Source organism: Oryctolagus cuniculus, chromosome 14 (assembly GCF_051225735.1).
Source record: "Oryctolagus cuniculus isolate XC-2025 breed Fujian yellow rabbit chromosome 14, ASM5122573v1, whole genome shotgun sequence".
Lineage (NCBI taxonomy): Eukaryota > Metazoa > Chordata > Mammalia > Lagomorpha > Leporidae > Oryctolagus > Oryctolagus cuniculus.
The window spans coordinates 33,405,449-33,420,614 of record NC_142880.1 but is presented as its reverse complement, the minus strand read 5'-3'; the positions used below and the strand labels follow the sequence as shown (position 1 = coordinate 33,420,614).

Sequence of the window (15,166 nt, the reverse complement as noted above, 5' to 3'; positions counted from 1 at the left end):
GTGTATGGTCCATGATAGAAAAAATTGGCAGGAATCTGAATATCAAGAAATTATTAATAGGTGTTTTCACATCAATTATTAAAGTAATATATCCATGCAATCCTTTAATAAAAATCTATCTTTGAATATATATCTTGTGCCAGGCACTGGGTTAAGTTATGGAGACAGAGTAGTGAATTAACCACACAAAATCCCTGCATTCTTAGGACTGACATTCTAGTTTAGCTAGACAAATAACAGACAAATATATTGCATCAAATAACAAAGCAAACATACAACACAATGACAGGTAATATCATTATTATGTTGAAATAAACAGAAATAGAGGCAGTCCTTTTAGGTCAGCTTTTTTAGAACAAGGTGTCTTCTCTGAAGAAGGGACTTTTGAACAGAGACCTGGAAGAAGTATAGAGTGAGCCATGTGCCAATATCTGAGAGAAAAGTTTTCCAGGCAGGCTAAGCATAAGCCCTTGATAACCAGCTAGGTAGCCAGTGAGCAAGGGTGTAAGTGGTAGGAACTGAGAGCTGAAAGAGGCCAAGAGCCTGATCTTATAGAGCCTTGTCAATGATGGACACAATATAGGGGTTTTTTGAGATTAGAGGAATAGTGTGACCTTACCAAGATTTTAGCTGGATCAACATGGCAGCTGCATGGGGCCAGAGTAGAGCCTTTTCTATTTAGTAGGCAGTTGTAAGTTGCTGAGGCAAGAGATAGTAGTAACTTGGTCTAGAGTGTTAGTGGTGAAGGAGGAAAGAAGTTAGAATCCAGATAAAGATTACATTAGAGAAGTATATTGAATGATGTGAAAGTTCATGTTAAAAACATAAACAGCATGATCTCACTCTTTAAAAAAACATAAGTAATGATAGACTCACAATAGAAAGATATGTGCCAGAATGAAATTATGTCAGCATAGTTTTAGTTTTTTACTGGCATTTACTAATTGCTCTTAAAAACTTACTTTTTTTCCAAGAAGAAATAATTTGGGAAAAAAGTAATAACATTCAATTAATTCAATTATGAAAAGACAGCAGTAAAGAACTTTCTGTTGTAATCCATAAGCTGTACTTTGGAAATTTATATTCATTAAATAAAAGTTTAAAAAAAGATAAAAAAAGATCTTTCTGGATTACTATATCTGTTCATATCATTCAATTAGCAACATCTAACACACCAACCATCAAAGTCCTATCATTCTGTATTTCTTCAAATTTTCTCTAAAATAATGATGCTGAAATGGTCCAGAATCTGAAGCTCCAAACTAGTTTGATAAATAACATGTAAATTAAAACACACATTTTAAAAAGTGACCAACATTCATTGTATGAGAATAACAGTATAGTATTTGTATTAGTAATCATTTGTGGCTTAATAAATTAGCTCCACTCACAATAAATTGAGCAGCTAGAAATATCTCCTGGCTTCTGTAAATCAAGAATTTGAGAGTGGCTTATCTGTATGGTACCCGCTTGGGGCTTTCATGAGGTTGCAACTAAGATGTCAATTTGGGTACAGTAATTTTAGAATCAAGTAGGTGTTTAACTGGGGTTTGAGGACCCCCCCCCCTAAGATATTTCACTCAGCTGTGGAAAAAAAAAAAAAACTTCGTTTCTATTGATTGTGATTAGGAGGTTTCAGTTTCTGATAACACAGAATTCTTTATAGAATGCCTTGAATGTCCTCACGAAATGATAGCTGGCTTTTTCCCCAACAAATGACTCCAAAGGAGAGGGCAAAGGGAAGCCAAGTTAACCATGTAACTATATAACTAATCACAGCTCATCAGTTCTGTCAATTCTATTTTTTAGAAAAAAAATCAATCACTAAATTTCACAATAAAGGGGAAAGATGCCTTCAACTTTTGAAGGGAGTTGTGAGTGTGTAACAGAGTGTGTGTATATATAAAAGTGTCACAATCCAGTATGAAAAACTTCACACTTGATTACTTTGTTAGGAAGGTTAGGCAAAATACAGTCAATGCCTAAATACTTAATGGGGTATGCACAGTTAGCACAGTTAGTGGAAGTAACTATAAGTAACTTATGATTTGTGTCCAAAGTTTTTTTCATTGCCAAACTTAATCTCTTTCTACTTGAATGGCTGTTCCAATTTGTGTTAAGAAGATTGCTGTAGACTAAATCATTGGACTCAATGTTTCACTCCTCTGGAGAAGTGTTATACTCTGTATCCATACCCTTGTCATGGACTCATTCCTTGCCCTTTGATTTGGGGATTTGTCCAAAAGGATGTTAGCAGTTGTCACCCAAGCAGAGGCTTTGTTCGGTTGACTTGTCCTCCTGGGCTTCTGTTCCACCATAAGGAAAAACAAAACAAAACAAAACAACACCTCCATAGTAAACACCCCTTTACCCTGGCACCAGAATGAGGTACTTAGAGTGGATCTGAGCCCAACTGGCCATCTGGAGCCAATTCTAGGTGAGCCAGCCAACATCACGAAACCCAAGCCAACCTGCAGACTAGTGAGAAAAACTATTTATATTTTAAACTATTAAGAATGTTCTGCCAGGCCGGCACCACGGCTCACTTGGCTAATCCTCCTCCTGTGGCGCCAGCACCCCGGGCTCTAGTCCCGGTTAGGGCGCCGGATTCTGCTCTTCTTCAGTGCAGCTCTCTGCTGTGGCCCAGGAAGGCAGTGGAGGATGGCCCAAGTGCTTGGGCCCTGCACCCGCATGGGAGATCAGGAGGAAACTCCTGGCTCCTGGCTTCGGATCGGCGCAGCACGCAGGCCACAGCGTGCCGCTGTAGCGGCCATTTGAGGGGTTAACCAATGGAAAAGGAAGACCTTTCTCTCTGTCTCCCTCTCTCACTAACTGCCTGTCAAAAAAAAAAAAAAAAAAAAAAAAAAAAAAGGATGTTCTGCCAATAGTTGATTAACATGATTATTGTGCAGGTTTTTTTTTTTTTTTTAAACTTATTTGTTTGAGAGGGAGCAAGAAAGAAAGAACTTTCATTTGCTCATTCACTCCCTAATTGCCTGCAATGGCTAGTGCTGGGCTTGGGCCAAAACTAAGAGCTGGGAACTCTATCCACACCAACCACACGGATGTCAGAAACCCCATTACTTGGGCCATCACTGCTGCTTCCCATGTTCTGTATCAGCAGGAAGCTGGAGTCAGGCTTGGGAGCTGGGAATCAAACTCAGGTACTTCAGCGTGGGACATAGGCATCTTAATCAGCTTTTTAACCACTAATCCAAATGCCCACCCCTTTATGCAGATTTCTAACGTGATTTTATTTTTAAAATGTCTCTTATAGGATTAAATATTAGCATCACAAACATATCAATTAATTTACAAATATGAAACATAACCCATTGGTACAGGAAATAACGTGGTAAATGCAATTCATTTCTTAAAATTTTTGGTTTATCTGCTTCATGAACTAATATACAGAAAAATTATTTATAAATAAAATTATATATTCTTTGATAAACACAATTTGATATCAGAGAACTTCAAAAATAGTAAAAAAATTGTGATTTAGAAGGTTGTTAAGTTGCAAAATACTAATGTAGCAAGCAGTTCAAATTAATTATATGTCTTCATGGAAATGTCTTTTTCTATGATTCACTTAAAATTTTATTTATTTATTTGAAAGAGAGAAAGCAGGCACTCTTATCCTCTGGTTGACTCCCCGACATGACTGGGCCTGGATTCTGCCACAGCAGGAAAACAAGAACTCAGTACAGGTAGGCTTTCCATGTGGATTATGGGAACCCAGGTATTTGAGCCATTATATGCTGCCTTCTAGGGTCTGCATTAGCTGAAATCTGGAGTCAGGAGTCGGAAAGTGGGCAAACTCAGGTCATCTTATACTAGTTTGAAACATGGCAATGAAGATGCTAATAGCCATAATTGTGTGTGTGAAATGTTGTAAATTGAAATTTGGAATATAAATAAAATTTAAAATGAAGCAAGATTTGAGAAATATTATTTTTAAAATGCAGTATTTTAAATTGTCTAAGAGTTTCATCTCTTTCATGACTTTTCATTGAGCACTCATTGTGTGGATTTCTTTAGATGGAATTTGGTAAGTGCTATGTAAGATAACCATCATTTTATTGGAAACAGGCATGGACTTTTTTTTTTTTTTTTTTTTTTTTTTTTTGGTAGTTCTACGGTTTTTGGTTGAGTGTAAATTCGACCCCTTGTGGTTACGGGGCAGACACCCTGAGGACTTGATTTTCCAGAGCTCTGGTGCTGAGCGCATTAGCGCCTTCAGATCCACGCGGAGGCGTTTCAGAACAGCAATTTGACTGAAATACGGCTCCCTTTAAGATAAAGCGTACTGTCTTTACGACTATTTTAAAGGTTTAGACTCGGGAGGAGAGGGCAGTCGCCGGAGAGGGCGTTAAGACCCGGAGGAGACGTTCAAGCTCTGCCTTCGCCTCAGGCCGGGAATGAAAACTAGGTTCGGCATTTAGGATGAATCGTTAGCAGGTACTCTGCCGCTAACTGCAGGCTTTCCCACCACCCGCATTTGTTCTTGCCTAATCCAACACAGATTGTGGAAGCGGAGACCGGCAGGTGAAATTTCACTCCTGTGCGCTGATTGGCTCAAAGCTGGTCGCGAGCCGCCCACAGCGTTCTTAGCAACCAGCCGGGTGCCCGCAGCCCGCAGCCCTGGAGTGAGGGGCTACCGGGTCCTGCCTGCCGCTGGCGGCCCCCGCGCTGGCGCCCACCAGCTTCCGCAGGGAACCCAGAGCCACCTTTCCTGGCGTCCCTGCCCCTTAGGGAGGTAAGAGTTCCCCGGGTGGTTTGAAAACGGAAAGATTTTTTCTTTTTCCATATGGATTGGTTCTGAGTTTGAGCTTCAACTTTGGGCCTTAGTTCATATAGCTATGAAGTGAGCACATTAATTAAGTTGGCCTTAACGTAATCTTACATTTTATGATTGATTCTTATTTGGGATGGATTATAATGAAATAACCTTAAATGCCAAATCCCTTTTCTTTTTTTTTTTTTTTTTTAAGATTTAAATCCTCAATAAGCCCGAGAGGGTTCTTGTCTATTTAGAGAAGAATTCTAAATACCGGCACAGATAAAAGAGGCAGCATGGTACATTTTAAGCCTTTATTTAGTGAGAAAGATGCATAAAAGAGTGAGAGCTTTATCTAAGAGAGAGGGGGGTAAATCTGGGTTCATACAGAGCGCCAGGAACCAGCCACGTGGATGAGCATCTAGGCCAGGAAGCCTAGGGCGGGTGGCCCAGGGCTTTAGCTAGACCCCTCCTGGCAAGAAGCCAGGGAAGAAGAGATGGGCCAACGCTCCCTGTTCCAGGCTTTTAACCCACTTCCAAAGGGGAGTGGTTAATTAACCTGATTGGCTGGTGGGCAGTCAGGTGTGGCCAGGTAGGGACATGAGGTCACACAGGGGTGTGGCAAAGCTATCAGGTAGGGCGTGAGGTCACACAGGGGCATGACAAAGGCGTGGTCTTCCAGCTCACAAGCCTAATCAGTTTTAGCCTGTATGCCTGCCTACTTCAGGACCACATGGGATGCCAGCACTGCAGGTCAGGGATTTAACCTGCTGGGCCACGGCCTGGGCCCCAGAAAGGAAGGCTTTGCTGGGCAGACTGAAGGAGGAGGGCAATTATCCTATTGCTCCGAAAGGTGAAATGCGTTTAATTTCTTGTGGACTCACTTGTCCTGGGGCAACCCTGCTTGTCTGGATGGTCAGTATTGGTGGTGAAATTGCACTTCTCCCTTTTCCTTTTTGTTTTTCTGTGTGTGTGTGTGTGTGTTTCTTTTGTAGTACTCAGACACTTTTGGACTTTAAAAGAGAAACTCAAATATCTGGCCCTCTGAGCATTTGGGCTGTAGGAAGGCATTAGAGATGTGAAGTAAAAGGTTATTAGAAACAATTAAGCTTGCTAAAAGCTTTCAGGTTATCCATTAGGAAAAATTTCTAAGAGGGGATCACACTGGTGTTCTTTGGTCAAATTGCTCTTTTCTCCTAAGGTTATGGTGTAAATATTGTATTGCAGACAATGTAATTTTAATACCTAATTTTCAGAAACTGCCTTTTAAAATGTACATTTTCAACCTTGTTTTAACAGGAGGGTTTTTGTTTAAATAATTTTTTAAAAATTTATTTATTGGGGCTGGCACTAGACATACTAGGCTAAGCCTCGCCGTGTGGTGCTAGCATCCCATAAGGGCACCAGTTTGTGTCCTGGTTGTTCCTCTTCTGATCTAGCTCTCATCCATGGCCTGGGAAGGCGCTGAAAGCAAGTGTTTGGGTCCCTAAACCTGCACGGGAGACCTGGAAGAAGATCCTGGCTCCAGCCATTGTGGCCATCTGGGGAGTGAATCAGCAGATGGAAGACCTTTCTGTCTCCCCCACTCTCTCCTGTAACTCTACCTCTCTAAATAAATACAATTTTTTGTTAAAAAGATTGTATTTATTTATTTGTTTGAAAGAGTTACAGAGGGAGAAGGAAGGGGAGGAGGAGGAGGAGGGAGAGGGAGAGGGAGAGGGATCTTCCCTCTGCTGATTCACTCCCCAGATGGCCGCAAAGGCAAGGGCTGAGCCAAGCTGAAGCCATTAGCCAGGAGCCGCAAGCTAGGAGCTTCATCCAGGTCTCCCACATGGGTGTAAGGGCCCAAACATTGGGCTATCTTCTGCTGCCTTTCCCAGGCCATTAGCAGTGAGCTGGATCAGAAGTAGAGCAGCCAGGACTTGACCCAGTGCCGTATGGGATACTGGCCTTGCAGGTAAAAATTCTACCTGCTGTGCTACAACACCAGCGCCTAACAGGAGCTTTAGAAAAATATGACAGGAATTAATACAAATACTTTTTTTTTTTCATTTTGTTTCTATGCCTGGTTGTCAATGAACTGCTAAGCACTGGGTATTTTGCTGTGACCATTTCATGAGCTGGGACATATCTTTGTTTTGATGCTCCACATACATCTTTAGGCTCAGGTGAGCACCAGATTTTTATTTCATTAAGAACTATTCTATATGACCCCTTATTTTTTTGTAAGATTTATTTATTTATTTGAAAGAGATATATAGAAAGAAAGAGAGAGAGAGATCTTCCATCCATTATTTTACTTTCCAAATAGTCACTGGGCTAGGCCAAAGCCAGGAGCTGGGAGCTTCCTCTGGGTCTGCCATATGGGTGCAGGGGCTGAAGAACTTGGGCCATTCCCTGCTGCTTTCCCAGGCACTTTTCTGGGGGCTGGATTGGAAGTGCAGCAACTGGGACTTGGACTGGTGCCCATTTTATGGGATGTCAATGCCCTATTCTCTTTTTTGCACATCGGATTCATAACCAGAATCACACTTACTCCTGCCTTGAAGTCCATCCAGAACTCCTTGTAAAATATCTGGTCACAACACATAGCTTTGTGCTCTAAATTAGCATTTTGCAAACTATATCATTGTGTGATTCTAGGAGATAGTGTTCCAAAAATGTTCCTGTGGTCATTAAGTTTAAGAAAAATTACATATCACACTGTACTTTCTGGAGATTCACAGTGCACCTGAGCATAGTAATAGCTCAGAGGAATATTACAGTGTACAATCCTATTTAATTTTGTTTAAACCAATGCTTTCCAAATGTATTTTACAACAAAAAGCTTTCTTGAAGTAATTTCATCCACAGAGGCTGTATTCCACAGAACATGTTTTGGGAATTACAGTTCTTAAAGTAAATACTACATTCTCTATTTTTGCATGTACTGCTGTAAAACCAAATGAATTAGTTTCTTTAAAATGTTTCCTACTGATTTATTACAATGCTGAAGAAAATAAATATTTTCAAAACAACTATACCACTATAATAAATTATTTTATTCCTATTACTTTGCATTGCATTTCAACAGTAATATAATCAATCACTTGCTTAATCTATATTTATTATTAGGATCACTAGCTTCTCACTACAACATGGAGAGTTTTTTATTGAAACCATATTTTTAACATCATAATATTTCATGTGTGAAATTATACTTTTCTGTAACTATCCGGTGAATGAATAAATAAAAATAAATGATTTATCTTTTAGAATAAATTTCTGTTTAAATGATTTTAATGACAGTCTTCCAGGAAAAAAAATGATACCTAAACTCAGGCAGTAGTGATTAGGTGGATTTCTGATGGATTTCTAAGTAGATTTGGCTATTGATTGGTTTGGGCAGTACATAGAACACAAAGTTGAAGATAATTAAAATTCCTAGCTTGTGGAGTTTGGGTGCTCATATTAACAATATTAACAGCTTTTTTTAAGGATTATTTATTTATTTGAAAGGTGGAGTTACAGATAGGGAGAGGGAGAGGCAGAGACAGAGACAGAGACAGAGAGGTCTTCCATTTGCTGGTTCACTCCCCAAATAGCTGTAATGGCCAGAGTTAGGCCAATCTGAAGCCAGGAATCAGGAGTTCCTTCCTGGTCTCTCATGTGAGTGCAGGAGCCCAAGTACTTTTGCCATGCTCTACTGCTTTCCCAGGCACATTAGCAGGGAGCTGGAACAGAAGTGGAACAGCCGGGACTTGAACTAGCACCCATATGGGACGTTGGTACCACAGGCAGCACTTTAACCTGTTGTACCAGAGTGCTGGCCCCTCCTAACAGCTTCTTTTAAAAATGCTGGAAAAGGAGAAGAGTTTATAGGTTAGGGATAGGGAAATAATGTGTTAAGTTATGAAAAATTGAAGTTTCTAAGTACATGTCTTCAACTTGAGTGTCCAGAATTCAGTTGAAGAATCAGAACTAAAGCTCAGAAGAGGTCAAGACTGGAGAGAAAGACCTGGAATCTTAGGTTTACATTGTAGTTGGCAGCATAGAAATCGCTGGTATCAGTTCCTGAGGGAGGAGAATGTGAAGAGAAAGGTACTGTGGCCACATAGTTGATGTGATTATTAGAAGATATAACATATATGAAAGCTCTTTGTAAACTACAAAGTCCCACACAAAAGTTATTATTATTAATTCCAGAGAATTCCTAAACAAATAGTTTTAAACTTGGCTTTTAGGAAGATATTGAACACCCAAGGAGTGCAGCTGACTGAATGTAACAGAAACTCCACTTCAGGGGCATGTTTTCTTAGATCACAGAAAGTAGGATTGTCAGAGCTTGCATGATAGTTTTCTAATACATCAATGCCCCAGGATCCTGTCACTGTGTCCCATCATCTTTGTGTGTGATTTTCATCTTGATCATCCCCAGATAGCAAGATGACTCCTCTAAGATCACTCCTATGTCTGTCATCCAGGGAATCATAAGAAATAGAAAGGGACAAAGAAGAAGCAACTGCACTTCTGTCAGGAAAGCAAACTTTATGATGATTTCCTACTAGATTCTCATTAGAACTTTTAGTTATGGGGTGAGTGTTTGGTGTACCAGTTAAGACACTGTTTGGGATCCGCATATCCCATATCAGAGTGCCTGGGATTGAGTTGGCTCTGCTTCCAATTCTAGTTTCCTGTTAATGTGCACTCTGGGAGGCAGCGGATGATGGCCTTGTCTTCCAGGGAGACCTGGATGGAATTCCCAACCCATGGCTTGGGACTGACCCAGCCCAGCTGTTGTGGGCATTTGGGGAATGAACCTGTGGATGGAAGATTCATTCTCTCTTTCCCTTTCAAATACAATAAGTGAAGTTTTTAAAAAGTGGAGGCTGGCATTGAGGCATAGCAGATTATGCTGCTGCTTACGATGTGGGAGCAACAGTTAGAGTCCCAGCTGCTCTGCTTATCATCCAACTCTCTGCTATTGTGTCTGAGAAAGCAGTGGAAGACGTCTCAAATACTTGGGCCCCTGTTTTCCACTTGGGAGACCCTGAAACCTCCATCCAGGTCTCCCACATAGATGTCAAGGCAGAAGCCCCAGGACCCTCTTTTGCTGCTTTCCCAGGTGTATTAGCAGGGAATTGGAATTGCAAGTGGAGCAGCCAGGACTTGAACCTACCCTCAACTGGGATACCAGCATTGTAGGCAATCGTTTAATCTTCTGTACCACAATGCTGACCCTAGGAGAACTTTCTGACTCATTCTATGAAGGTAACTTTAGTCTAATTCCAAAATTGGACAAGGAAATTTCAAGAAAAGAACACTATAGGCCAATATCTCCCATGAACATAGATGCAAACATCATGAACAAAATGTTGGAAAATTGAATTCAACAATGTGTATGTCTCTTCTGCTTTTGATTTGTTGCCTTCAACAAATGTACAAAGAATAAGCAAATAAATAAATAAAAAGCACTGTAGTTATGGTCCTTCAGATTGCTGCTGCTGATCATTTTTTAAAGGTTTATTTATTTATTTGAAAATCAGAATTATAGAGAGAGAAAGAGAGACAGAAAGTGAGATCTTCTACCTGCTGGTTCACTCCCCAGGTGGCTACAATGGCTGGAACTGGGCCAGGCTTAAGCTAGGAGACAGGAGCTTCCTCCAGCTCTCCCATGTGGGTAGCAGTGGCCCAAGCACAAGGGCCATCTTCTACTGTTCTTCCTAGACTGTTAGCAGGGAGCTGGGTGGGAAGTGGAACAGCTGGGACTCACACTGGTGCCCATTCAGGATGGCTGCATTGCTGGTGAAGGCTTTACCTGCTACCCCATAATTGCAGCCCCAAATTTTCTTTTGGTATTTATACCCTTTTGTAGTCTCTATTCATATTTAATCACCGTTTGTCTGGATGACTAATAAAATATGTGGCATAAAATAATGACATAGGCTTTCCAATGCTAAGTCCCAGAAGCATTAAAGCTTTTACTTTGGTTTCTGAAATGTCCTTTCTATGGGAGGTCAGCTGCTCTGCGGTGAGAGCAAAGTGGCATTGAGGAACAGTCCACGTGAAGAGGAACTGAGGCCTGTCAGAATCATCCAGCATCAACTTGAGAGTTGTATGTGGGAGACACTTTGAAAGTAGGTCCTCTGTGCTCCCTAAAATCTTAGGCGACTACCACCCCTAGTCAACATGTGACTGAAGCTGCAGCAGATGATTTGATTGTAACTTAAGAGGAAGCCTGAGCCAGTTCTATTAGACAAGCTGTTATGATTCTTAATCTAGGGAAATCATGAGTTAGTAAATGATTATTATTGCGTTAAGTCAGCAAGTTTGGGAATGATTTGTTATACAGATTAGATGCCTAATACAATAACCAAACATACTGTGTTTAATTATTTTTTCTAAAGATTTGAGGGTGTCTCTGCAAAAGAACTTTTATTTCTGCTGCATCCCTTCTCTCATCCTGCTTTACATTTGCACCCCACCCATTCCAAACTTTGTCACCTCCCACTTACCCCTCACCCTTAAAAGAGAATGTTAGTTCCACCATCCCTGCCTCTTTCTGCGTTCTTGGTAAGCCATGCTGGGAATCTAATGAATAAAATCATCTTGATCATCATGTTTTTTAAATAATTCCTTCTTATTGAGAGGTCCTGTTATAAAACAAGTGAAAAGGAAACTGATCCAGTTGAACAAGATAGGGAATCACAACTAACCCCCTACACACAGGCACACACACACACACACTATACAAGCTCACAGTTACCAAAATCTGGGAGTCATCTCTGTGGAAGAGTTTGAAATTCATAATCCAGATCAGTGTTCTTAAGGTAGGAGAGGTGCTATTGTCATCTTGAGAGCAGTAATACTTCCTCATGAAGTCCTCTCTCACAATGGAGAGGGAAAGGTATACTTTCCAACATTGGACACTGCTCTATGTCACAGCCTTAAACCTTATGACAAGCACCTCCATGCATTTCCAGATGTCGCCCAGCAGATGGCACTATCCCTAGTGACTAGAATCAATAGACCACAAAAAAACTGTAGCAGGCAGACTTTTAGAGATCTGAATGGCAGGACAACATTTTATTAGTGTCACAAATCGATTATTGTTTGTTTAATGTCACGTATTTATTCTGAGCATGAGAGACTTCCCCATGAAACTTTCTTATTCTAATGTTGAGGGGGTTATTCATTACATTATATTCTATTTCCTCAATGATTGCTTTAGAAGAAATGTCTTGGAACTTTACTAGGAATAATTGCTAGTTGCTAATTAACTGTTACACTCTTATAAGAGACAGTGTATCAACAATTGAACATACATTAATGTAGGAGGAAGTATAATGTACCACAAAAGCACTGATTTGGGATTTTAGTTCAGAAAGTATATGATTTTTATCCAAAGCACTTTAGAATAAGTATACTTAGTTGAAAGCCAGCTGTTATATCAAATGTTGATTTGGACAAAAGCAATGGAGAAAAGTAGAAAAAAGTAGCCTTAAAGTCAGCCCCCAAAATAACTCTTGAACAATAACCTTTTACAGAGATTTCCACTGGAGCCATGACCAGCTCAGCTGGAGTTAACTCCACTTTGTGCAGATATAGCCAAGAGGCTGGGAGTTCAGTTCCTCATACTCCCCATTCCTCCACTGAGTCCTCATCCATAGGGAGAAGGCTGTGCACTAAAAGGAGTGAAGAATACTGTTGTCCCAGTTTCCCAGTTTCCCTCATTACTGTTCACTCTGAGACAGGTAAGCCAAGATCAGAAGCTACTGCCCTGCCCAGTAGAGGCTACAGCAGAGGCTTAGAGACTTTGCTCCAGAGGAAAAAAACCAATCTGTTAAAAAAAAAAAAAAAAAAAGTAGGGACCTGAAACTCTCCCCAAAGGAACTCATTTTATTTGAGACAATGTCAAGCCTACTCATGTTCCTGGAAATAATAGAACCCCTTAATTAAGAGCAGCAAGCTAAATCCTGGGTCATTTAGCATGCCAGTCTGAACCAGGGGATCAAAACAATCCTCACAGACTGGCTTCACAACTCTCCCTGCCTAAATTTAAATGGACCAGACTGGGCAATGCATATTCTAGAGATTTTGAGAAACAATAGAGCAATCAACTGATAATTAGTGGAGACTGATGGGCTAGATACCACACAATGGGGCACACAGAAAGGGTTTGCCAAATTCACTGTCATCTCAGGGTGACTGTGTGCATGCTCAAAACTGACTCTGGTGAGTAGCTTCACTCTATGGAGGAAATAGAATTTTACTAAAATAACCTAACCAAGTACAAGACAAATAAGCAAACAATTACAAAAATAAGCTCCAGAGAAGCTTAAGAGAATCTGTACCCAGAATTACTGCAACATCTTTCCTAAAACAATCAGGTATCAACAAAAAATTACAGGCTACACAAGGAAGCAGGAAAGTTTGATTTACACCCAGAAGGGGCACAAAGGCAGCACAATTCCTTGTGCACAGGACGGCATGTCAGATTTAACAAATACTTTAAAGCAATAATTTTAATATGTTCAGGGAACTAAAGGAAACCATGTTTGGAGAGGTAAAAAGACATAAAGACAACATCTCATCAGCTAGAAAGTATCAATAAAGAGGATAGAAGTTAGATACACATCTCTATATATTTATATATGTATACACACAGATACATTCAAAATGGATAATTGAAAGTATAAAAACCAAAATGAAAAAAATTTTATTAGAGGGGCTCAAAAATAGATTTGGACTGGGATACTAAAAAATCAAAGCCGGCGCCGCGGCTCACTAGGCTAATCCTCCGCCTAGCGGCGCCGGCACACCGGGTTCTAGTCCCGGTTGGGGCGCCGGATTCTGTCCCGGTTGCCCCTCTTCCAGGCCAGCCCTCTGCTGTGGCCAGGGAGTGCAGTGGAGGATGGCCCAGGTGCTTGGGCCCTGCACCCCATGGGAGACCAGGAAAAGCACCTGGCTCCTGGCTCCTGCCATGGGATCAGCGTGGTGTGCCGGCCGCGGCGGCCATTGGAGGGTGAACCAACGGCAAAGGAAGACCTTTCTCTCTGTCTCTCTCTCTCACTGTCCACTCTGCCTGTCAAAAAAAAAAAAAAAAAAAAAAAAAGTCCATAAAAAATCAGTGTATATATGTGAAGATACACTGATGCAAATTATGCCATCTAAGGGACAGAAAACAATAAAATGAAGGAAAATGAATGTGGGATATCATTAAACACACTGGCAGTCATGCAATGAGAGTACTAGAAGGAGAGAAGGAGAAAATGAAATCTGACAAGAGCCCCCTAAAATTTACCCTGAAATGTGGCCCCTTAAAGTTCTCTAGAAATGTTATCTGGAGTACCACATGTACTACTGGAATTTGGGGTGCCTTACGATTTCACCACGGTCTTATTACTAAATCCCCAATATTAATGAGCCTGAGAGGGTTCTTGCCTAATATTTAGAGAAGAATTCTAAATACCGGCACAGATAAACGAGGCAGCATGGTATGTTTTAAGCTTTTATTTAGTGAGAAAGATGCGTAGAAGAGTGAGAGCTTTATTTAGGAGAGAGAAGTGAATGGGGGTTCCTACGGAGCACCAGGAACCAGCCACATGGATGAGCATCTATGCCAGGAAGCCTAGAGCACATGGCCCGAAGGGCATGCGCCCTGGAGGCGCAGGGCTACAGTAAGCCCTGTCCTGGCAAGAGGCCAGGGAAGAAGAGCAGGGTGGGCCACACCGTGTCCTGGCTTTTAACCCACTTCCAAAGGGGAGTGGTTAATTAACCTGATTGGCTGGTGGGCACCCAGGTGTGGCCAGGTCGGGAAATGAGGCCACACAGGGGTGTGGCAAAGGCTTCAGGTAGGGGCATGAGGTCACACAGGAGCGTGGTCTTCCAGTTCACAAATCTGATCAATTTTAACCTGTATGCCTGCCTACTTCAAAAGGAACAGAAAAAAATTGAAGAGATAATGGTTAAAAACTTACCAAAATTACCAAAAAAAGAGCAATAATCATTGCAATCAGGTTTAATGAACTCCATAAATGCAAAGGATGCCACATTCAGACACATGAGAGTAACACTGATAACGATAACTGCAAAGAGCAAATCTGGAAAGCAACAAGAAGAAAAATGACTCAACACATCAAGCAAATTCCAGTAAAGTTAACAGCCAACTTCTTATCAGGAACAGTTGAGATGAGAAGAGAGTAGGATGGATTCAAAGTGCTGAAAGATAAAACGAGTTGTCAATCAACACATATTAAGCAACATTTCAAAAAGGAAGGTATATTAACAAATTCCAAGGTTAACAAAACCTGAAAGAATCTATTAGATTTTCCTAACAAGAAATGATCTGCAGATATTGAGGAGAAGATATTCTGGCAAGTATGTTGAGGCTATACTTCCTCCTCA

At 40.9% G+C, this 15,166-nt stretch overlaps 1 protein-coding gene across 1 annotated transcript in view; it reads left to right on the top strand.

Moving 5' to 3' along the window:
• Positions 1-4,041: 4,041 nt before the first annotated feature.
• The window catches only part of TMEM232 (transmembrane protein 232), a 351,105-nt gene continuing 339,980 nt past the window's right edge, over positions 4,042-15,166 (top strand). The window contains exons 1-3 of the mRNA XM_089312847.1: positions 4,042-4,051; positions 4,135-4,257; positions 4,462-4,759. Of these exons, the coding sequence (XP_089168973.1) occupies positions 4,042-4,051; positions 4,135-4,257; positions 4,462-4,759 (431 nt within the window). The remainder of the gene's footprint in view (positions 4,052-4,134; positions 4,258-4,461; positions 4,760-15,166) is intronic.